Below are 25,733 nucleotides of genomic sequence, written 5' to 3'. Positions count from 1 at the left end.
CTCTTCGATGTAATTGGTTTGATCAGTAAACAAAGGAAAGTGGGTATGCCCTTACATTCGACACAGACTGTGGTTGGGTATTGAAGGCTTTGGACAGCACATGGAAGCTCCTATTGGGTCAAATGAGGTGTCAATCGAAAGGTCAGAGTGCGTGCTTCCATTTTGATACCGGATATAGGAAATGTTTACATCTAAACTGAAGTTATTACCGATAATATGTGAAAGTTTAGGTACAGCTGCCAGGTGCTTTGAAATGATGCAACAAGAGTCTGTGGATATTTATTGATGTAATAATGTGATTTGGACTAAACATTTTACTTGATTTGATCATTTGATAATGAAACAACACCGTTTTTGTCGGGAAGTTATGGATCAGTGGAATACTATGATGCTTCATAGGTGAGTTGCCTAAATTTTGTTACTGGTTGTTTATATGTTGGTGGTCTGACAAAGATATAGATTGTACCTGCTGTTGTGATTGTATCTTAAAATGGTTTATATCAATAGAAAATCAAGAAATTTAGCTTTCCAAAGATATGTGGCATGTGTACCAATGTAACACACAGCAGTTTTGTTTATCACATACTTTTATTTTGTACATTTAAGGGCCCGTCCGCGGGCTGTGAATTCTATCATGTTAAAATCTCACCTCTAATCTGCATATGGCTCTCCTTATCATAGGTTTCATACTTGCTGACTAATTTTACTGACTGTTTAGTCATATCTTTTTTTTCCTTCTAATTTGCAATGGAAACACTCCCTTTAAAAGCTGTCAAAAATTGTTTGTGTGTGTGTGTTCTTGACTATAGTTTTACCAGGTAAAATTCACAGATTACCGATATGGTGGCCAGTATAGTTACTTTTTGAGCTGGAATGAAAACAGACCTTTTCTATGTGAATTGTGCACTGATATGACAATGCAAAGGTACTCAGGATGCTGCTTTCTTAAACAAATATCTTTATCAAAGAATATTTGACATTATTATTATACTTTGTCAACAAATTCTAGAAATGAACACTGAGAAAATAAAGAATAAATCAAAATACAATAAATAGCTAAATAAACATCAGTACTGTATGTTCATTATCAGTCAGTTACTGACCATTTAAATAAACAATAACAATTTTAGCTAAATTAAAATCAGTACTGTATATTTAGTATCAGTCAATGGGTGACCATTAGAATAAAGAATAAAATAAAATAAATAGCTAAATAAACATCAGTAGTACTGTTTAGTCAGACAAATCAGTCAAATGCTGACTATTTTAATACTGCCAGTCAACCAACTAGGTAACAACGTAGTGTGAAATCAACACTCAACAGACACAATCCACCACCGCACCGTAGTCTGCTGAGCTGCAAAAAGATGCTCTGATGCTTAACTTTCAATCTGCTACGTTATTGACTTCACTGACAAACTAGATGTCTAACATAGCACACAGATGTGATAAACATGAGTGCCATGGTTGTCAGGGACAGGGTTAACGTTATATTTGTTGTACTGAAAAGGGAAAATTATGGGGTCATTGTTTATTAACTTTCCAGTATGTATTTCACGAACTAGTTAGCAATTTACAGTGAAGACACAACTTATTCCGCACTGTCAGCAGAACCACCGTCAGCACAGCTTTGTAAACAATGGAGTCGGTGTGTGCTCTGCTGGACAAACTATGTTATGACACCAATTCTAAATCACCCCAAGCATTGTTTTCTGCATTATGTTCCGAAAAAAAAAAAGTTTCCATATCTGCACATATCGGAAAACAACATATACGCGATACTATATATCTGTGAAAGGCTAATATCGGCCAGTAATATTGCCTAAGCAATAAATCGGTCAGGCACTACTGCCAACACAAGAATAAAACTTGACCGAAAAAGCAGGATCATGACAGTTGACTTCGGTGGCATGATTAGGTGTGATGGTTTGAATTGGTGAGAAGACTTGACTGGGCATGACAGAGACAACTTGACTTGAAGTGACGACTTGACTTGTGCCTGACGTGATGTGTCGTTTGACTTGGTGTAGTGTCTTGATCTGGTGTGATGGTTTGGCTTGATGTAATGGCTTGGGTTGACTTGGCTTGGCTTAATTAGCTTGACTAGGCTTTGCTGCTTGACTTGGTTTGGCAGCTTGACTGGGCTTGGTGGCTTGATGCGGTGTGATTGAACTTGTTGTCTTAAAGTAATGACTTGACTTTATGGCATGACTTGACGTGTCGGTTTGACTTGTTGTGATGTTTGACTTAGCTTGATGGCTTGTTTAGACTCGGGGGCTTGAACAGGCTCAGTGATGGCCACAGGGAACAGAACAGGCTCGTCAATGGCCTCAGGGACCTGGACAGACTCGTCGACAGCCACAGGGAACTGAACAATCTCTGGGAACTTGGCAGACTCCTCAACAGCCTCTCTGAACAGAACAGACTCCTCAACGGGCCTCCTGGTAGCGGTCGGCAGTGGAAACAGCCGCTTTCTCTGGTTATGGTGTTGAGAAGCTGCAATGGACTTTTGAGATTTGGTGCTCCGTCTCAAACGGCCGAGATAGTCCACCAAATCCCAAAAGTTAAAAATTAAAAATTGGACTCTGCCTCTCTGGATGGATGGGCTTGTCCAGACCTGCCACAAAAATCTACTTAAGAATGGTCTCATCGATACCCCATCTGGAAGCTGCTTCAGCCAACTCCAAAGCAAAAATATTGATGGGGCGACCGTGATGATAGCAGGTCCAGGGGTCGGGCAAGTATATGAGAGGCTGATTCCTTAAGGGCTGGAGCTGAATTCAATCAAATGTTCGTCATGCCTCCTCTGGGTCCCCAGTTGGCCATATTGTTCGGTCAAATTTTTCGAGGAAGGACCCAAGAGGTGGGAATGGCAATGTTTTAAAGAGTTCTATTGAAAAAAGTAAATTAAACAGATTAAAAAAAATAAACAAAACAACTTGCAAACAAAACACATTAGGTAGTACAAAATAAAGCAAGATAACAATAAAACTGAAAACAAACTGACTAGAGGAAACTGGATAAACAGGAACAACACAAAACTAACTGACTGTGGGTAACTGGAATATACAAGAACAAAATGACTGGGAACAAAACCCAACAATCTGGCATTAAAGACGAGACAAAGGAGAGAATAAATAAAGGCAGTGTTTAGCAGCACCTGTGAGAAAAACTAGGCAGAGAGAGAAACAAAAGCACATGGGACAATCTGAGAGATGGGTGGAGGAAACTGTCACAATCCTGCCAACACAAGAATAAAACGAGACCAAAGTGACAGGATCATGACAAGTACCCATTTAGAGAGATGAGCAAACAAGTCTGTGTGTTTGGGTCTTAAGAAAATAATCAAAGTCAGACTCTGGATTCTTAACATGTGACTGCCGAACAGAAATGATTGTGTCACTTGGCTGCAATTGCAGCGTATATGACTAGACTGTGTTCTTGTTTATGAAGCGTAATTTAAGACCATGTTAACGTCGTATTAGCATTCCACATTTTTTTTTTTTATTGTCAATATGTAAGGCTTTATTTCTTTGTGTCCTTGAAAAACAAAACCATCCAGGATCTGAGGTCTGTATAGACCAATGTCTCCATAGGTTTGTCTGGGTCCGATCGCTCAGAAGAGCACAACCAGTTCGCATTTACCTGACACACTGCTCTGTTATTTCCCTCTCTTAGTGCATGTGTGTGAGATGACTCCGCTGACTTAGCAGAACAGATTACAGGCTTTGTTGCATTGTTGTGAAACCACAGTGTAAAAGCAACATGTTGTTTTTGTCACCAGGGATCATACTTTATAACGAGACTATTAGCATGGAGCCGCTGTGTTTGTGTGTCAGTAAGAAAGGTGAAGGGAAGGGTTTATGCTCAAACACATCACAACTGATATGCTTAATGTTGAGTGCACACAAATGCTAAACTCTATTGTTTGTGTAAGTACTTTGTTTTGTATTGAATTTCTGTCCATCTGACCAGCAAAACATGCTGCTTCATCTACATTTACTGTGAGAACCACAAATGAATGCCCGATGTCTGCATCTTCATTAAGGTGCGTACACACTGCCAGCGACATCGCGCGCGACAGCGACTCAATACCATTCATTTTCAATGCGAGCACAGCGACTTCCTGCGACACGAGCTGTCGCGACCGTTGGCGCTAGATGTGGGCGTGTCCAGCGACGCGACAAAGTTGAGAAAAGTTCAACTTTGGAGTGACTAACGGAAGCGACAGCCAATAGGAGAGAAAACGGGAGAGCTCACGTGATCCTTTCTCTCTCTCTCAGCTCCTGCAGTAACGGAAAGGTGGATGAAAGGCTAATTCTTGCTGTTAGAAATTTTCCAGTGCTCTGTATGTCTCTTCCCACGTACAAGGACATTTTTAAGAAAAATACTGTGTGGAAAGGTGTATCTGAGATCGCGGGGATTTTATGGACCCAGACAGACCGGCGTTTGCATTTTCGCCGCAGATAAACAGCCGCTATGGCAAACAGCACGCCTTGTTTCTCATTCATCTTTGATATAAAGCATTTTATGTACTGATTCCATTTATATTTAGTCTTTTCCCTCCAAAATGTTTGTTTTTAGTGGCAAGAAAAGAGATTCGCTGTCAACAGCAATGGAGTGGCATCCGTGAATGTCATTTATAAACGTTACTAGGCGACCAGTAGTGGTAACACCCACTAGCGACTTCACCGCCAGCCACTGGCGACCTGCAGCGATAAAGTCGCTGGCAGTGTGTACGCACCTTTAGGCAGTGGAATGACACTTGAAGGGGTCATGTCATGAGGAATACAATTTTCCTTTACTTTTTTTACTTTTAAGTGGGCATTGTACTATAAAATATACTGTAAGATTCAGAACTCAAAACTTACTCCCCAGTGCAAACTGCACAAGACTTTGTGTTAAAGCTTAAATAATGTGACATTAAAATGTGTTATCAATTACTTCATGCCTCATTCTATGAGTAGATTTCACACGAGATCAGTAAAGCAGCTATTTTAACCGCAATGTTGATTTAAAGTAATATACAGTATATGGGTCAGTGACGTGACGCCTACATTTTCTGTCCAACTGCATTTTTTTTCAGTTAAATAAAGGTTTAAATGCATAAAAAGATACCATATATAAGTAGAACCTCTCCAATATATGTAGTCACTCTAACTTTTCAAAAACCTTTATTTATTTGTAGCTTTTCTGTTATTTAAAGTGTCAAAATTTCATGTGGTGCGACTGTCTGGCCATGACTGATGTTTTGAGGACCTCTTTGAAATTATTCTAAATCTATTAAAATAAATGTTTTGCCCTATTTGGCATTATTTCCAGTGATTTGTTGTCCTGTACAAAATTGTTAAGTATTTGTATTTATATTTCTATCATATTTCTATCAACTTTGTCAGATGATATCCATTTTATGAAATATCATGTTGTGCGACCATCAAGAAACGACCACTTTGGAACTTTTATGTTGAAATCCATTCAAAGACAGGAAGTTGCATGATATTCAGTTTGCCAAGGACCCATGGAAGCAGCAAGCAGGTTTGTAACTCTCTCAAATTTGGAATAAAATGACCTTTTTAGTGGCTGGACACGTTTGAATATCATGTGGTATGACCTCAAAAAAACAATGAACATTAATTATTTTTTTTAAATAACCCAGAACATAAAAAAAAAAAATCACAGCTTGGCGATATGTCTTTATTTCAATAATTAAAGTTAATATAATACGAGAGCTGCTTCAACCAGTCGCGGAAGAGATCCAATCTGAGCGGGATTCGAGACCGGAAGAGATTTAAAGTTCCGCCTGCTGGTGCGCACTCTAACACGGAGATGCTCGTCTCTCGCCCCCGCTGTCTACAGCTCGAGTGTCTGATGGAAACACAGATCACAGCTTTGATATATATCTTTATTTTATCCTTAATTAAGTTAATTTAATACGGGAGCGTGCCATGTAAATAAACACAAACGCCAAAACTGTCATTCTCGGTGCGGTCAGATCCGCTTCAACCAGTCGCGGAAGAGACACAATCTGAGCGGGAGTCGACACCGGGAGAGATTTAAAGTTCCGCCGGCTGATGCGCACTCCAACACAGAGACGCTCGTCTCTCACCCCCGCTGTCTGCAGCTCGCAACGTGTTGCATCATTGACAAATCATCATAAGATCAACCTTATGTGAAAAATAACATTCAAATTACAACAACAATAAAGTGTGTGTGTGTGTATACACACAACAACAGTTTTAGTGGTTGGTTTGAGTGAACCACACTTTTATATCCTTTTCAAGAGAGTTTATACAAAGTACATGTTACATCCTGATTAAATGTCCCTGTTTGTTTGGACAATCTTATTTTCGTGAAAACTTGTATGTTCTTATTTATTGTTCTATTTTATTTAGGTGTACTATTGAGGAAATAACAAGTTTGCAGTAATCCAAATATATTATTTAATTTTGTACAAATATTTTAATTTTAAAACGCTGTTCATTTATAGTTGCTGTTGCTAGTTTGTATGTTTGAGTTGAAAAATACACATTTCAGCATTATCAGTAATATATTTGTGCATTTTCCTTGATAACCAAGCAAGTTGACTCATGAGACCATTTGTTTATTATATTGCAAATCGCAATATTAGCCTCAATAATCGCAATATGACATTTTCCCCAAATCGTGCAGCCCTAATACAAAACGAGAATGATGATTAGAGAGGCATATCTCACTTAGCAAATGTGTAAATGGCAGAGTACAGAATAGGGGGTTGGCGATATGATAAAAATCTTATATCATGATATGAGTAATCTTAAATCCACGATAAAGATTTAGGTCACAATGTAGGAAAAGTTTTCTGGAAATTCAATAAAAATTGTTTTCTGTATTAAAAAACATATTGTAATGCCTATATTTGTAAACTTCAAACTAGAATATAGTAAAAGTAAAAAACTTGTTTTTAAAATTCAACCTTACCAAAAAGCTATATTTCATATTATGCCAGTCTGATGTTCATCATCATCATCATTATTATTATTATTATTATTATTATTATTATTATTGTTATATACTTTCCTCAAGAAACTCAAGATTTTCTCAAAGCAATGCAAAATGTTTTTTTTTATTTTTTTTTTTTTATTTTAAATAAGCAAAAAAAAAATCCAATGAAAATAAATTCTTCTTGCAGAACTTTTTTGATCAAATTAATGCAGAGTGCATCTTTTCATACATAATATTATTTTGCATGCTTCATTTGCTAAAGCAGATTATGAGTGGTTATCATCGTGTGACACAGTTTGCAGATTACATTTTCTGCTCCATGTTGGCTTTTGTGAACCCACACCACAGATGTCACACCTGTTTTAATAACAAGTTCCTCTACATTTTCATAACTTGTTTGGAATTCGTCCCATTTTGTGGAAATGTCTTTCTCTACTAGGTTTTTTTTATTGGGTCAAAGATGATTGAGTTGTGTGAGTGATCCCGCTGTGCGTTCTCCTGTCTGTGGAGCACAAATATTGGGAAGCCTGCTGGAGTCGTGCACACTTGCGAGCTCCAGAGCCACATTCACATAAAATACAGATGCCCATGGTTCTTCAATTCTCTCAGTCTCACATGAAGGCTTTCCCACTGGCTGTATGGCTGATCAATGGCTGTATGAAGGTGCTTAGCAGCCAGTTCTACTTAGTTTTACCCAGATTTAGTTTCAAACAACATCACACCCGTTTGTTCTTCGATTTCATATGAAGTATGCCGGGGCCTTAAGGACAGATAGGCCTACTACAATTCCAGAACACTGATGGAGACTTGCACAGAACAACTTCCTTTGCCCATCTGGACTATTTTCAATTATTTTTACTCTAATAAAAGTTCACTGCAGATCTCTGTCTATTAACCTGAACCCCTCGTATATGTGTGCTTTGCTTATTAGCAACCCTCCATTGCTCACTGTCTCGACACTGCTGAGCTACGTGCTTCCAATGGAAGTTTAAACTAAGAAATCTTTTTCGTACTTGAGGAATTAAGGCTTGTTGCTCTTCAGAGCACACAGAGTACCATAGGTCTCAACATACCTCTCCATCACAGGTGCCTGTCTGGGATCAAACACTCTGACCATCTTGTAGATCTCTCTGGCAGGATGGACAACCCAGTGCTTTGACAATTTTTCAAATGCAATGTGAAATCCATCATGAAGGTGATCAAGTACATCCCACTTCTGTTGCATAGTCATTTGGTTCAGCAGCTCATCAGTTTTGGCCCCAAAGCCATTGGTTTTGGCTGTTCCATTAAGTAGGAACCAAGATCATCTATGGTGTTATAAGCAGAGACTGTTGTGAGAGAGTGGGTGCCCTCAGCAGAGGAATTCTCAGCCATACAATGGTACTTAACTGATTTGAACCAGCTATTCCATCTTGTATTGCCCGGCTCAGGATGTACCTTGTGCTTCACAGTCTCCTTCATTGTCAAAAAGCACAGCCATATCCTCTTTCTTGCAGGTTATTTTGAAGAAAGCAGATTTCATCTATATAACTAAAGCTGTGACATCGCTGAAGTATTTGTAGTGTTGCCAGGTATCTCCCACCAAATTGATGACATGGCACAAGCAGGTTGCATGTGCACTGTTAGGCATTAGACATTTCAATACATCTTTGTAGGCTTTAAGGCAATATGATGCATTGTCAGTTACCACTGCCAGAATGTAATTTAAGTACACCTGTCTGTTGTGGAGAGACTGCAGCACTGCCTGAGAAAATTATGAAAAGTTGCAGCTCTCCATGAAGATTACATCGGTTAGAAAGTAGTTGCTTTCAGTACCTGTTGAATTAAATAGGAGAATTACTTATAATCTTCCAAATAGACTAATGTGCCTTAGGTGTTACGAGCAGCAGTGAGATAAATCGAAGTTATAGAATACCTGGCCATTGTTAAAGCTACAATAAAAGCCAATGCTAATTTAATAAACACTCACCTATTACAATGTTGAGGACACTCAACACTTTTTGCATGTGTTGGTCAAAGACGTGTGGCAGGTGAATCCGTCTCAGGCTACTTTAATTTCTGGGAGTGTACCTCCCTGTTTGCAACGCTTCACAAGAAAGTGACTCATTTTCTCAAGTGGTATGTCCATCCCCACAAACTTATGTCTAGCATCTATTGATGTAAATGTAGCTTCGATTGAAACCTGGAGGGCTGAGCTACCGGTAGTTGATTTCGCAATGATTTTAGATGGTCATTGTACAAATCTTTACGAGTCCAGTCAATAGTGGGTTGGCAAAACTTACAGAAAAGCTGTTGGCCAGACTCGTAGTAGTCATTGGAATATTGTTCCGCCCGGTACTTGGCAGTTACTTGTGTGTTTCTTAATTGTTTAGATGCAGGTGTCTTACCGGAGGCAAGTTCTTCAGACATGTTTCTTATCAATGATGGCCATTCACGTGTGAACTTGAATATTCAAGACAAGGTTACTAGGCAGCATTGACTCATTTGGCCATATTTTAGCAAGATTCAAAAGTCTCTGACTGGATATGTTTGTGAGTATTTTACACTATTGTGAGTTATGTGAAACACTTATATTTGGAATACCAACACAGAAAAGTATGCAAATTCCATGAGATTCTGTGTTAATAAGATTTTATGTATAGATTTCGCGATTCCGTCTGTTTTTTCTGTAACGTGGAAAATGTTGACTGGGGAAAGGTGTCTTGTGTGTCTGTGTATATGTCTGTGTGAAGAGTACTCTCTCTGATTATACCATTAATGTTCTGAAGGCAAGCGTGTTCCAGCTGCGACTTCTAGTTGTCATCTATTTTCATCCTCTTGTACCCCCTTTTTTTTCTTGGTTTTGTCTCTCCTTTCCTCCTCTCCTGTTGCGCTGTACTTCTGTCTCGGTGTGACTGAGCTGTATATATACTCTGAAATAGAAGTAGATATTTGTGAGAGTTGCATTGAAACCATACTGTGAAAGCCTGTTTTTGTGTTCACTCTTCCATGACTGTTTGTATTTATGTTCATTTTATATTCTTTTCAATTGCAATAAACAGTGTGCATAGCACACATTCATGTTTTTACTAAATCTTTATGTATGACCTTTTTAATAGTGATGCTTGCCTTAGTAAGTGTCGCGTGTGTGTGTGTGTGTGTGTGTGTGTGTGTGTGTGTGTGTGTGTGTGTGTGTGTGTGTGTGTGTGTGTGTGTTTTAAGGTTACAAACTGGTAATTGGGTATTATGATATAAATGTGGTTTATGAGGACATTTCTAGTGTCCCCACAATTCAAATCGCTTAAAAAAACATACTAAACTATGTTTTTTGAACATGTAAAAGTGCTGAAAGTTTTTTGTTAGATTTAGGGGTAGGGTTAGGGGATGTAATCTATCATTCGTATAGTATAAATATTGTGTGTGTGTGTGTGCGCAGCATTGTCTGCTTCTCAACTGTTAAGCCTTAGGTATATTTCCATTTTGATGCATGCTCAGCGTCTGTGTAGAGCTGAACGCAAGCCTGTCAAAATATATTCCATATAACTGTGCAGGCATACACAGGCGGTTGGCGTATGCAGGCTACGGCTGCTATAAGATACTGGACTGTTTATCTTCAGGACTTTAGACCCATAAAGATGTCTTTTGTATTCATTTAGACTTGAGTTATACAAACGCAGGTATCTCTTGACCTCCTCACACACACACACACACACTCTTGCAAGACTTGCACGTACATTGTTGTTGTTTCTACATTCACCTCCTGATGTTTAGCAGCGATTGCATCTTCTAGCATTTCTTTGTGACCTCATCTGCTCAAATGTGAGTGTTGCCACCTTTTGGACCCTCTAATTAGTGCAAATAAATTCAGGAGCATTTGCATTCTTCCTGTTCAAAGACTTGTGGTTAGAAAAATTGGGCTGTGCATGTTCAGTGCTCGAGCACTCTGCTGATGACAAGAATTGTGTCATGTGTCCTGTATGTGGACACTCAGCGTTCTCGTCTGACCGAAGTATACTTTGGGCATTAGGGTGCCCAAAGAGCTCTTGCAAACACTCCTCTAGCTCTCATTATGCTCCATGTTTATTGAGGAATTCCCATGCTGTGTCTAGATAACATTACCTAAATGTAGTCTTATCATCTAGAACAGCTTTGACCATTGGTCACCATTTAGGTCACCATGAGAACCGGTTAAACCCTTAATCCCCTGGCTCTCCTTCTAATAATGAGAAGCAGAATGTATGTGTGTGCATGTATGAAAGACAGATGGAGAGAATGAGTTCTCACGTTAAAGATTTTCAAAAATGTTTGGATCACTAATGCTCTGTTCCAAAACTTAATGAGTTGTCTCTGTGCTTCATAGTTGTCAACTTTTTTAGGCAGCATCCTAACCGAAATGTAACTTGAAAATTTTTCACTTTTGTGAAATTTGTTTTGAAATACTGTACATTTGAGGTGTTGTATGAATAGATTCACTATATATGACACTCAACACAATACTGGCATGTAATGACTTCATGAAGTTTTGAACTTTTGTTTAGCTGTACTTGATTTGGCAAGCTGACACAGCATATTTCTCAGCTTGATTTCGGTTTTACACACACACACAAACACGTTTGGTCCCAAGCCCCTCTGGCAACATGCGCTGATGGGGCGGTGATCATGTTGTAATTCAAACATGAACAAACACACATGGATCTTGGTTTGTTTTCTATTAATCAGCTACATTTGTAGTCTGGTTGTGAGTTTGTGCATGTTAGAGAGAGATAGAAGATAGTTTTCTGTGGGATTGTTTGATTTTAGGGCAATTTAGTTATTTTGTCCAGATCAGTAAAAAAAACATTCCCTTACACACAAACATGTGTAGAATCTCATAGTTGCACACTCTTCACTCCATCACTTTCACAATCACACATGCAAACAAATTAACTAAAGTACAGTTCATGTAAACATTTTTAGTTTTTACTGCCACATTTTTTAGAAAGGCCCTTTAAAAGCATATTGCATAATTGGGTCATGCCTCCCAAGCTCTCCATTGGTTTGTGTGAATGTTCTTACTTTTAGCACATTTGTATTATTCAAGTCATTAGGTACCTCTGCCACAGCCACTCAGTTCCTAGCAGGGAAGATACAGGGAATGAGTTTTGTTTGGAATGTTGATATAAAAATAAACACTGTGTAACAGTTTTTGAAGCAATCTATATACAAGAAACAATGAACAAGCTGTTAGCCGGGCTTCTGTGTTATTTGAGAGTAACAAACTGTGACGTTATTGATAGTGTTTGGGTGTAAAATTGTGGCAGAAATGTTAGATGAAGAGTGAAATTTTTTTTGCCGCTTGCAGAACCAAATAAAAACTTTATATGTAAAGTTCATCAAGACAAACTTTGATGTTGGCTTCACAAAGCCTGGAAATGTAAAATAGTTTCAGATGTTTGAAGAACAAATGTCAGATGTACACCAGTTTGAACATTCTGTCAAAAGAAGTATGTGTTTTTTGTAGACACACTGATCACCAACTATGGGAAAACCTTCTGATCAATTAGAAAAGACACAGACACAGAACACCAAGTCACCCAAGCAAAGTTTGATGGATGTAAGGGGAGTTAAAGTTTGACATTTTTGCCTTTGTTTAGGGATTTTGGGGAAACCCTAAAACATTTGTAAAATAACAGTTGATGACTGTCAGATTAAAATTAATAAATTGAATATTTGTTGAATTCAAGAAATCAAATGCACATTTGAATGCTAAAACTGTTTTTAGACACTTACAGCCACTTACCTGAATTTTAACGGAGAGCAAGTTTCATAAGTTTTTATGAAACACAGCATCTAAAAATCAGTGCACCTGCAGTAAATGTGTTCGGTGTGAACAACCCCTTACAGTAGGTGGTGTTTGGCCATTGTGTCTTGCTCTCTTATAAGTGTTTCTCAGATTAAGCAATGAGTTTTTTAAACACTTTGTCAGGAAAAGAATTCAACCTTGCATCCGGTTCCATTCTGTTGTTTCGTCTGTTTGAACAACCCCTGGCCTGGGCTAATATTCTGAGCTGCTTCACCATGCAGTTCAGCTGAATACCACTGCTGTCTGGTAAAATTGCTACCCTACATACAACTGAAATGAATAAAAAAAACAATGTGATATTTTGCATCATTATGAAGCTTGAGTCTGGGGTAGTATACTGTGTCATCATTGAAAGTGTAACACCATGTCAGCTGTCTATTTAAGTTTTACTAAATAGTAAATTACACATTTTACTTGTGACGCAACATTTGTAAATAAGGGCCGACTAAAAGCTGCACCGCTCCTGAATGCATATGGGGAAACACTGCATACCCTAACTCTTATGGTATCAACTAATGTCTATTTAATCTCTCTCTCTCTCTCTCTCTCTCTCTCTCTCTCTCTCTTTCTTTTTTTTTTAAAGGAGATGGCTTTGGTGGCCCCTGAATCCCCATCAGAACAGGCCAGAAGAGTCTTCCAGACCTTTGACCCTGAAGGTAAAGTTAAAAGCATTTCATCAGTTTTGTGTATGAGAGAGAGGATAAAAGAGTGAAGAAACTTAAGATGTCAACCCACCCCCAGCAGCTGAAACAACTTTTCCTCCTCAGAGAGGAAGATGAGGTTTAGCTCCACCAAATGCAGTGCAGCTTAATTATTTATTATCTCTGCGCCATATCATGAGAGTGCAAAGATCCATCCCTTAGTATGTTTATTTATATATTACTGTAGCAGAGGACAAGAGATGTTTTTACCAACCCTTCAGATGCTTTACCAGCCATTTTCATTTCTACAATTTAAAAAGGGGACTCAAATGTGTAAAGCATTCAAAGGAATAGTTCACCCCAAAATAAAATTTCTTTAATCATTTACCACCCTCATGCTGTCACAGATGTTTGTCTTTTTTTCTTCTGCAGAACACACTAAGATTTTTAAAAGAATAACTCCACTCTGTAGGTCCATACAATGCAAGTAAATGGGGTCCAAAACTTTGAAGCTCCAAAAAGCACAAAGACAGTATAAATGTAATCCATAAGACTCCAGTTGAATAATTCATGTAATATATATATATATATATATGTATAAGCAATATCACACGAGCAAGAGTGTGAAATGGCCCTACATCAGCACTGCTGTGATTCGGCCACAGGCCGAGTGCCGTAGGTAATTCAACAAACAAGTTGAAAGCAGTTCAACAAACAAGTATATTTGAGAAAATTAGGAAAAACCAAGTACGGTCATAAAAACGCATTTGTGCATGGAACTACTTTCTTACTCGACGAGTCCGAATCTGCCATTGTTGATTCAAAACAAATGATGCGTCCAAGCCTCTGTTAGTAATTCAAAAAGTTCACTTCAGAAATAGTATTACGGCTTGTGCTGTTTCTAACAAGTTATTGGATAAACAAGGCTGGATGTGTGTGTGTGTCTGTGTCTGTGTCTGTGAGAGAGAGAGATGGAGCATGTGCGATCACCTGTTGCCACACCCAATCAGCGATGCTGTCAGCTTTCTCAGTGGAAAATAGACGTCCAAGCGGGGGTATTCCTTTCTATTTCGCGGTAGCCGGTGCGCATGAGTCATTCACTGTAGAAACGGCGATGTCCTCCGCCATTTTAAACGGTATGTATCCAATGTGGAAAATCTGATAAAAGGTAAGCACTTGAGTTCTGTAATAAATCAGTCTGTTGTGTCTCTCAGCATGAGCCTTAATCCTGAAGTTGTCCGTTTAAAGCCATTTAAGCTATTTCCTAGTTTTGTAATGTATTAGTAATATGAGCGATCACAGAGCGCATTTCTATGTAAACAATGACTAATGGATTCACTTTACGTCACCAACTGGCTCATATTACACACAAAAATGATCTTTTGCAACCACCTACTGGCTATATGTAATTTCAAAAATAAAGCCATTAACTCCTAACAGATACACTTTAGTTTAGAACAGCATGAATGCGGAGTGATACACACACAGTGAAGCGTCTGAGTGCTGATGCTGTCACACCATCAGTGCTCATGGAACGTCTCTCGTCCAATCAGTTCGAGGACCGTAACTAACTGTGATAGATAGATAGATAGATAGATAGATAGATAGATAGATAGATAGATAGATAGATAGATAGATAGATAGATTTGTTCAGTGGCTTCAATTTTCATGATTTTCCCACAATATCTCCTTAAACAGACAGATATCAGCGGTAAAGACTAGACTTCACTCTCACACACTCTTCTTTACAGCCAACAACATGTGGTTTCACATGAGACCTCGTCCCATGTGTTGAAGTGTGTTTAGGTCAGTGTAGCCAGTGTATGAACATGCTTCAATTGATGAGCTAAACTGTACAAATTAACTGTAATCAAAACCAAGATGATCCTGTTATTTCAACAGCATTTCATGAAGTGAATTTATCGAATACAGAATCAGTATAAGTGTCCTCATACTGTGTTATATCTTCTAATTTGCAATGCTTAAACCTCAAGTCTTCATGCACACAGAAACCATTAGCTTGATGAAGACCTGAAAGGTTTACATGCAGTAAGTAGTTTAAAAAAATTGGACAGCAATAGCGTTGGTATGCTTTTACACTTTTATATAGTGTTCTCTCTCTGTGTGTGTGTGTGTGTGTGTGTGTGTGTGTGTGTGTGTGTGTGTGTGTGTGTGTGTGTGTGTGTGTGTGTGTGTGTGTGTGTGTGTGTGTGTGTGTGTGTGTGTGTGTGTGTGTGTGTTGCATTGTGTCCTGAACTACCCAAATTCGGTATGATGTACACACTTTTTTTATAATTTTTCCAATTTATAGAACATGACTACAGATTACTATCATTGCAGACTGAAACTCAAGATAGCCCATATACGATAAACAGCCAGCAGTATTTTATATCACCGGTGCTGCTGAGGATTTGTGGAAGGCCTCATATGATCATTTATCATTTAAAATAGTCAATGTGCTCAGATTGCAAAGTCAGCAATATGTAGCTTTATGAACAAAAACCCTGATGGTCTGTTAGTCATCTGTAGTGCAGTATTTCTTTCTTTTTTTGTGTTTTTTTTTTGGGCATCTTAACGTTAAAAGAAATAAGCAAGAATATGAAATAGATAAGAAATATGCAGAAGAGGTTAAAACCCCTTGGCTTATTTGAATACCTCACCTTTTCAATAACAAACATTTAATTAGATAAAAAAAAAAAACTGATCAGAAGTATAATAGTAAAGGCATATTCATGAGATTTAAAAGTTCCAAGATATTCCAAGTTCAATACAAGTTAAGCTCAATCAACAGTAGTTGTGGCATAAAGGTGGTTAACACCCAAAAAAGAAGAAATGTGACGCTTATACTGTAATTTTATTAAAGACATTCCAAGTGTAATTTTACAAAGAAAATGTTAGTAAGGGATTTTATCACACAAAACTCATGTTAACACTAGGGGTATAACGATCCATTGATCTGAATCGATGCATCGATCAAATCACCAATGATTCGATGTCATCAATTCAATGCATAAACATCGTATATTTTTTTAAGATGCACCTTTATTATAAAATTCTCTTGCCAGCCATGTCCATGTGCACAGGCGATGCAGCAACCTTCATGATATGCTTCTCATGTAGCCACACGTATGTGCGCTGAATGATTGAAGCCTGAAGTATCTTCTGCTCCATCCATGGATGGCCGTCAACAGGGATGCAAACTCTAAAATTGGGCTTCCCTCGATATAGTAGCTCATTTGAATTCTACATGAGAATGTTATTTTTAAAGCGCTATGGAGCAATTCATCCAACTCAAATGGCTGAACAGCTGCGATATTCTGAACAGCGCTGATGAGGGAAAGAGAAAACACCTGCCCTTCTCCAACAACAATTACAAGACTTATCATATCTACACATAAACACCCTTACTAATATTAATCATACTTTTTTAGGACAACTTTTTATGTTGTAGCCAAGAAAAAAAACACTACCCAGGTGTTTTTTTTTTTTTTAAAAAAATAAATAAAAAACAAATTATGGTAAACAATATTATGTCACAAATGCTGTTGAATTAACTTATTTGTATTGAATCTGGAATTGTCTATACAGGAATTCAGAGAGTTTGAGTGTAAGATTTGAAGACTTGGTTTATCAGGGAAATCCTCGATCTGTGTTTGGAGTTATTTATGGAGGTTGACGTTTTAGCAATGTGTCTAAAGTAATGAATCTCTGTATTTGATGGAGAATTGACAATGTGTCTTTATATCCTATTTATATTTATATCCTTTGTCCAGGCTTTGTAGCTTGAATTGTTATTTTCTGCCCTACTTTTTCTTTGGTATTTATTGCTTGCTTTATAAAAGGCAGACCTCGTATTAAGCCAAGACTCCTGGGGAGAAACAAGAGAGGTTGGGAGGGCCATTTGATGGAAAAAAACAAGAACTTAGAGCAGAGATGTCCCACTCCACTATATCATAACTGTCTGGGAGAAGAGGGCTGTCTGTATATATATCACTAGATATGTAATAAATTTGCAGTGATAGCCCAGACTCCTCCAATGTAGAGAAATCCTCAAAGTATGTGTCATAAATCTTGATACTTTTTTCTTTATCACAGTGTTGTCAATAATATGAGATATTCTTGATTGGATGCATGTATGTTTACTCTGCTATACTTGAAGCACAAAATTATCTGACAAAATCTCTTTTTTTCAATAAGGTTTTAGTTTTTCATTACTTTTAGATTTTATCTTAGTTTTAGTTTTTATATCAAGTGATGCATATAGGCATTTGTGCAATATGGGTCGTATAGCTGGACACCCAAATGTACAGTTTGTAAATAATACTTATCTTAATACTAATCTTCATTTTAATAAGACCAACTGAATTTCATTACTGATATTACAGCAGACGAAAACACATAATTCTGATTTTAGAAAGCTTCTTTTTTTTTTTTATTGAACTTTATCCACAAAGTCCTCTTTAGTGCATTTGATGAGAAAATAAGTCTTGTTGCAACTCAAACTGAACATCAACAAAAACTCTATACCAATTCCAAATGAAATGTAAAAAAATTACTGATTGATGGTTCAGAATTGACAGAAGTCAGAATAAATTACTGGATATTATATTTCTGTTTTCTTTGTTTTAACATCATGCATTGGCAACACAACGAACAGTCATTCCAATAAAGGTTCAAATGTGTCATAGTTGAAGTCCCAGACACTATTGAAATGCTAGAGCATTTTCTATAGGGTGACCAGATTTTGTATTATATATATATATGTATATACACACACACACACACACACACACACACATACATACACACGCACGCATTTGAAGTCTTGGATTGAAGTCATTAAAACCTTTTTTTTTTTTTTTTTTTTAAACACTCCACAGATTTAATATTAGCAAACTATAGTTTTGGCAAGTTGTTTAGGACATCTATTTTGTGCATGACACAAGTAATTTTTCTAACAATTGTTTACAGATGGATTGTTTCACTTTAATTGATTATCACAATTCCAATGGGTAAGAAGTTTACATGCACTAAGTTAACTGTGCCTTTAAGCAGCTTTGCTGCAGGAGGAACTGGTGCACTTCACAAAATAGATGGCATCATGAGGAAAGAAAATTATGTGGATATATTGATGCAACTTCTCAAGACGTCAGCCATGAAGTTAAAGTTAGGCCACAAATGGGTATTCCAAATGGACAATGACACCAAGCATACCTCCAAAGTTGTGGCAAAATGCCTTAAGGACAACAAAGTCAAGGTATTGGAGTGGCCATCACAAAGCCTTGACCTCAATCCAATATAAAATTTGTGGGCAGAACTGAAAAAGCATATTCGAGCAAGGAGGCCTACAAACCTGACTCCGTTACACCAGTTCTGTTTGGGGGAATGGGCCAAAATTCCAGCAACTTTTTGTGAGACGTTTGTGGAAGGCTACCCACAACTACTTGGAAAAAAGTCATTTTTGAAAAAATCGAGACACTAACACCTCATCCTTGAGAAATCTGGCTAAATTGCTAATTTGGTGCTAGAAAATCACTTTCCATTATATCAAACACTGCTGAAAGCTGTTTGGTTTTTATTAAATGAAGCTTAACATTGTATTTGTGTTTGAGTTGCCAAAGTATGCAGTAGACTGCTTGTCTTAAGGTCAATATTAGGTAAAAAATGGCAATAAAAGAAACTGCTTTCTCTAGAATCTCATCACCCAATCATTGTTTTGTGGAATTAAGGCTATACAATGCTTGAAATTGCCAAAAAACAAAACTGAAGATTTCATTCAAAGGTGTACATTACCGTCTTCAAAGACAAAGGACAACTGGCTCTAACAATGACAGAAAGAGATGTGGAAGGCCAGATGTGCAACTAAACAAGAGGATATGTACGTCAGATCTCTAGTTTGAGAAATAGATGCTTCACATGTCCTCAGCTGACAGCTTCATTGAATTCTACCCACTCAACACCAGTTTCATGTATAACAGTAAAGAGAAGACTCAGGGGTGAAGGTCTTATGGGAAGAATTGCAAATTCCAATTTTGAAACAGAAAAGGAAAAAGAAAAGGTTAGAGTGGGTAAAGAAACAGACATTGGACAACAGATAATTTTAAAAGAGTGTTATGGATCTTAACCCCATTGAGCTTTTATGGGATCAGCTAGACTGTAAGGTGTGTGAAAAGTGCCCGACAATACAGCCACATCTATGGCAAGTGCTACAGAAAGCGTGTGGGTCACCTGAGTCTATGGGGGAATGGGTAAAAAAATATATATATATAGAATTCTACTAGGTATACCTGGACACAGTTTTTCTTGGTTGTTGGCAGATTGGATGTTCAAAGCTTCTTAGAAGAACTGTGGCGAATTCTCCATCTATTTAGGTTGTCTCAATTGCTTCTGTCTCTTTATGTAATCTCAGACTGACATGATATTCAGTGGGAGGCCATGCCATCTGTTGCAGGGCTCCCTGTTCTTCTATTCTAATATTATCTTTTTTCAAAAGTAGTGTTTGGGAGTCTAACATATATATATATATTACACAACGGCTAGTTCTGGTCCTCGATTCTGATTGGACGAGAGATGTTCCACGAGTACTGATGGTCTCACACCATCATTCACTGTGTATATCACTAAGCTTGTGTTTGTGCCATTCTAAACTAAACGTGTAAGAGCAGTTCAGATATGTTAAGAGCTACTGTATATGTGATTTTGACATTACATATGTTAGCCAGCAGGGGGTGGCAAAAGATAATTTTTGTGTTTAATATGAGCCAGTAAGGTTACGTGAAGTCCATGTCAGTCAGTGTTTACATACAACAGCACTACATGATTGCTTGTATTACTACTACACTACTAAAGCCAGGAAATAGCATTTAATGACTTCAAATTAACAACTTCAGCATTGTGGCTCATCACAGCCGAGAGACAATAGACTAATTCATTACAGAAACTCAAGGCGTTTATCTCTTACCAGACTTTCCACTTTGGAGAGTAAAATGACATACTGTTTTAAATGGCAGAGGAGATTGCAGTTTCTATAGTGACTAACTATTGCACACCGGCTACCGCGAAATAGAGAGAAATACCCCTGCTTTGATGGCTGTATTTCCACTGAGAAAGCTGATCTCCAGAAAGCTGACAGCATCTCTGCTTGGGAGTGACAACAGGTGATAGCACACACTCCTCTCTCTCTCTCTATCTTTCTCTCTCTCTCTCTCTCTCTCTCTCTCACACACACACACACACACGCACACACACAAACATCCATCCTTGTTTATCCAATAACTTGGTACAAACAGCACAAGCCATGATACTATTTCTGAATTGACATTTTTTAATTACTAATGAAGGCTTCGACGCATCATTTGGTTTGAACCAGCAATGGCAGATTCTGATCCATCGCATAAGAAAGAAGTTCCATGCACAAATGCATTTTTTATGACCATACTCATTTTTTTACATTTTTGTGTTCATTGAACTGTTTTATATTAGCTATATCACACTTATAATCATGCTTACTCGACATTTACCTGTGATGTCTGGTAAGGACCTGCCTTACAACAGGCCTATAAGCCCTCAGTCCAGCCTCTCTCAGCCTATTGCAGACAGTCTGAGCACTGATTGAGAGATTGTGCGTTCCTGGTGTAACTCGGGCAGTTGTGTTGCCATCTTCCTGTAGCGCTCTCTTGGGCGTCTCACAATTTGGACATTGCAATTTATTGCCCTGGCCACATCTGCAGTCCTCATGCCAACATGCAGCATGCCTAAGGTATGTTCACACAGATGAGCAGAGACCAGTAGAGTCAGTAGAAAGGTCTCTTAATGTCCTAAACTGTGACCTTAATTGCCTACCGTCTGTAAGCTGTTAGTATCTTAATGACCGTTCCACAGGTGCATGTTCATTAAAAGTTTATGGTTCATTGAACAAGCATGGAAAACTTTGTTTAAACCCTTTACAATAAAGATATGTAAAGTTATCTTTAAAATGCAGTGTCCTGAAAATGGGGTTTCTTTTTTGCTGAGAGTATATATATGTGTGTGTGTGTGTGTGTGTGTGTGTGTGTGTGTGTGTGTGTGTGTGTGTGTGTGTGTGTGTGTGTGTGTGTGTGTGTCAGTGGGGGGACCTGAAGAGGGCCGTAGACAGGAGATGCCCTCGCAATTTGACAGATCTGGAACGTTTTTGCAAAGAAGAGTGGGAAAATATTCCCAAGGCAATATGTGCCAAGCTAATAGACTCTTATCCAAACAGACTGAGTGCTGTAATAAAATCAAAGGGTGCTTCAACTAAGTATTAGTTCAGGGATGTGCACACTTATGTAGTTAGGTTATTTTGTTTATTAATATTATTTTTTTATGTACATTGTGTACGATAATAACCTCGTTACGCACCACTCTTGGATGTCAAAAGAGAAAACTAGTTGTACTTCCAAATTCCATAAACAGATAAACATAAGATGAAGTATTTCATACACATGTCATGTGTCCAAAAGAGAAAGCAACACACATCTTTAGGTGTCGGACAGTCAGAATCCCATTCATCATTTCATTTTTGTGACTGCAATCACATTTGAAAGGTCAGAGTTTTTAATGTTTGGACTGTTCTTGCACTTCTCTCTTAAATTATCCTTCTTATTATCTGCATGTTAGGAAACCAGAGCCTGTTCTCAGTATGTTGCACTTTTCCATGTATTTGCACACTGAGTCTTTCTTTCTGTGCCCTATCCATAATTGAATCTCAAAATCAGATGTTTGAGGCTGACACTTTTGTTTATCGCACTGGATAAGGGTTGATGCTAAATAATAGGGGTGTGCCTGGTTTTGTTTTAGAGGAACAGTTTGTGCTACAGGAACAGTCAGTGATATAGAAACTGACACAAGATGTTTTTGTGTTGGACTAAGTTTAAGCCAGATCCACTCCTGACAGTCAAAAAGTTATACGGTGTGTGCAATTACACATGCATATTTCAAGGCCGCTGAAATTAATCTAGACTGCTCTGACACCAGTTATGTAAACGGAGCTGCCTCAAACCATGAACTCACCACAGTATCCACTGAAGCATGTATGTAATGCTTCATCTAGTTTATCTTTCTTCTGAACTTCTCTGCCCTCCTCATTTTCTCTGTCTCAAGATACAGGGATAACCCATTCGTGATAGTAACAATAATCAGAGGGGACAGAGAGTGCAGGAGTAATTCTGTCTTGTTTGGTGTGTATCATGTTCTGTCTCGTATGTGAATGTGTGGGTGCAGAAGGAATAAATAAAGAGTTTAAAGAGAAAGCAAGTTTCTACTATTTGAGAATGTGTGCATGTTTGTGTGCAAATGTTTCTTTTCAGTTTCATGTGTGTTTGTGTGTCTGTGTAAGAATAATAATGGTTTATGTAAGAGTATGTTTATATCATTTTACACAGTCTTTAAAAAAGTTATAGATATAGCATAGACAGCATATTGCACAATTTTGTAAGTGTAGGTCCTAAGTAAATACAACTTTTTTTAATTTTGGGTCCTTGGCTAAGAAAGTTTAAGAACCCCTGCTTTAGATGCTTTGAGGGCAACATCTCTGCTTTTTTGCTGTATCATGCTGATAGTAGCAACTCTATTAAGGCCACAGATTCTACTGTACTATTCAAATTTCCTGTCTGTATGTAATTTCATGTGGTTGTAGGGATATTTATTGTTCTAAATCCAGTCACCACAGGAAAGATGGAAAAGAGTTAGCAGGCCAACTGCTCAGCAAACATCCTGTCTGACACTTGAAAGCTGTGCAGAAAAAAGGAAACTAAACACACTATGGATCCATATTTATTTCTCACCCGTTATCTGTGCGTGTTTGTATGCATGGTTGATGAAATGTCTGTTAACGTGGATTCAGTTAGAGAGATGAAGCTTAGGTTTTACTGTGAGCATAAGACACAGGCATACAGTGTGTGTGTGGGTGGTGATCAAGACTCCTGAAGCTCTAACCTTCTGCCTCTTTACTCTTTCTTCAGATAACGGGTTCATTCCAGACACTTTGCTTGAAGATGTTATGAAAGCTTTGGATCTTGTCTCAGAGCCAGACTAGTAAGTTTTTGTGTGTGCATGTGTAATGTTTTCGAATATAAAACGGATAGTTTCGGTCCTGAATGTGATCCAGCTGTATTAAAATACACAATATAGTATGCTATGTCACAAAAGACCTATTTACTTAGCAACTGTGGATATCTGTGCAATGCCCTGACTGTTAACGTTAGCACTAGGTAGGCTTATACGTCAAGGATTATATTTTTTTCAGAATTAAATTTTTAATGGTTTATTTTTTTATTACATTTTTCATTAAAGATACAGTTTCCCTAGAAATGAAAATTACATTATTTACTCACCATCATGCCTTCTATTTAACATTTAAAGGATTATTTTTTTACAACTTCACACGTCTTTTCACTATACAATGAAAGTGATTAGTGACTCCGGACTTTCAAGCTCCATAAAGGTCAACAAAATCAGTCAAAGTAGATTTTGTGCTCTATTTTCCAAAATATTTGAAGCCATACAATCACATTGTGTGACGAACAGACCAAAATCTAAGTTGTCATACACTTTCAAATTGGCATTTTGTCATTTTTTTAATATGCGCTTTTTATGGAAGTTGATCAGTGGTTTGATAAAAACAAAGTGATTGTCCTTTCTGAAGCTGGACAGCCAAGAGTCACTATTCACTTTCATTTTATAGCAAAAAGACTAGTGAAGGCTCACTGTGTCTAGATATTTCTTAATTAAAACACAAGAGCTACACATTATAGGTTAGGATGCAATTTAATCAGTCTACTGACACATGTTGAGCAGAGAATAGAAATAAGAGTAAAATCCTCCTTCATATAAGCCATTTTTAAAGCCAGATTCAACACTCATTGAGTCTCTTTGAAGCCTTCACCTCCTAAAAAGCTTCACCCCAACTGAAATCTGTGATTTCAAGCCAACTGCTTTTTTTAAATCATTTTAACAGATTGAGAGACAACTTTATAAAGAGTTCTTTATACAAAAGTTACAAATTCAGAATTAGGTTAAGGTCCTGTATTTGATTTACACAATACCCTGTTTTATCAAAAGTAGTTTGTCGAATGTCGATGAAGTCTGTGCCTTTCTTTGGCCTCTCATGAAACTACATAAATCATAATCAGCATTTTGGCAAACAGTTATTGTATTTTCAGTTTTTTCTGTGAACATTAAGTGACCTGTGATTGCATGAAAATAATTTATCCTCCTCTGATTACCACGTTTGTGTTTGAGAAATGTTGTAATGTTGTCGGTCTTGTTTTATTCCTTAAAAAGGAAAGGTTGACTCTTTTAACATCACTGAGGTTGTTTTGAAACAATATTTCTCACATTCCATGTATTACTCACTGTTATATTTAGTATCTGAACATAACTACATTATGACTACAGCCTTAGACAACATATCTCACTGCTTAACGATGCCAATGACCCATTCACGCGGAAACACACATACGTGCCATGCACACAGTATCCTGAGGTCCACCTCTTATGCATCTTTGTATCTCTCTCTCTCTCTCTCTCTCTCTCTCTCTCTCTCTCTCTCTCTCTCTCTCTCTCTCTCTCTCTCTCTCTTTCTTGCACACACACAGTGTGAATCTGATGAAGAGTAAATTGGATCCAGAGGGGTTGGGCATTATTCTGTTGGGTCAGTTTCTGCTGGAGTTTTTCCCTGATCAGGTAATACACAACACACCACGATGAGGCTCAAATACAGTATTTAATGTCACAATATATTTACTGACTTAATACACACATCCAGTCTCTTTCTCCACTTTTCTCCTGTCTCTGACTATATTGCTGTAATTTTTCCTCCCCCACGAATCTTGGTCTTACTCAACCCTCTTTACGTTTATACTGCTTTTTATTTTTTGTTGGTGATTTTTCAGTGTTCAAATAAACCTACAATCAGCCCCAGATTTAATCTATGTACATGTAGCCCCTCTGAGAGAGAGAGAGAGAGAGAGAGAGAGAGAGAGAGAGAGAGAGGGGTGGAATGAGAGGGAGACTCTGAGGGGTTCAGTTGGCTTGGAGTTGCAGCTCTACAGCTTTTTGTTAAATAGATTAGGGCTTGAGGGATGCATACAAAAAAGGCTTCAATTTACTATCAAATCAAATACTCTAACCCTGTTTTAGGCCCACTCAAACACACTCTGCTCACTGTTGTATTTTTGGCAGTGAGGCAGGCATGTGGCATAGGGCTAGACAGAGGTATTTGGCTCCTATCAAAAGTGTGTGCTTGGGTCTTTCTGCTGGTTTGAGTTGGT

At 37.8% G+C, this 25,733-nt stretch overlaps 1 protein-coding gene across 2 annotated transcripts in view; it reads left to right on the top strand.

Annotated features, from left to right (window-relative positions):
* mindy3 (MINDY lysine 48 deubiquitinase 3) overlaps nt 1-25,733 on the top strand; it is an 88,383-nt gene that overhangs the window by 36,349 nt on the left and 26,301 nt on the right. For both annotated transcript variants that reach the window (XM_052144153.1, XM_052144154.1), the window contains exons 11-13: nt 13,386-13,458; nt 23,424-23,496; nt 25,059-25,146. In XM_052144153.1, the coding sequence (XP_052000113.1) occupies nt 13,386-13,458; nt 23,424-23,496; nt 25,059-25,146 (234 nt within the window). The remainder of the gene's footprint in view (nt 1-13,385; nt 13,459-23,423; nt 23,497-25,058; nt 25,147-25,733) is intronic.

Source organism: Xyrauchen texanus, chromosome 15, assembly GCF_025860055.1.
Source record: "Xyrauchen texanus isolate HMW12.3.18 chromosome 15, RBS_HiC_50CHRs, whole genome shotgun sequence".
In the NCBI taxonomy this organism is placed as follows: Eukaryota; Metazoa; Chordata; class Actinopteri; order Cypriniformes; family Catostomidae; genus Xyrauchen; species Xyrauchen texanus.
The sequence above is the reverse complement of the archived record's forward strand: the minus strand, read 5'-3'. Positions and strand labels throughout refer to the sequence as shown.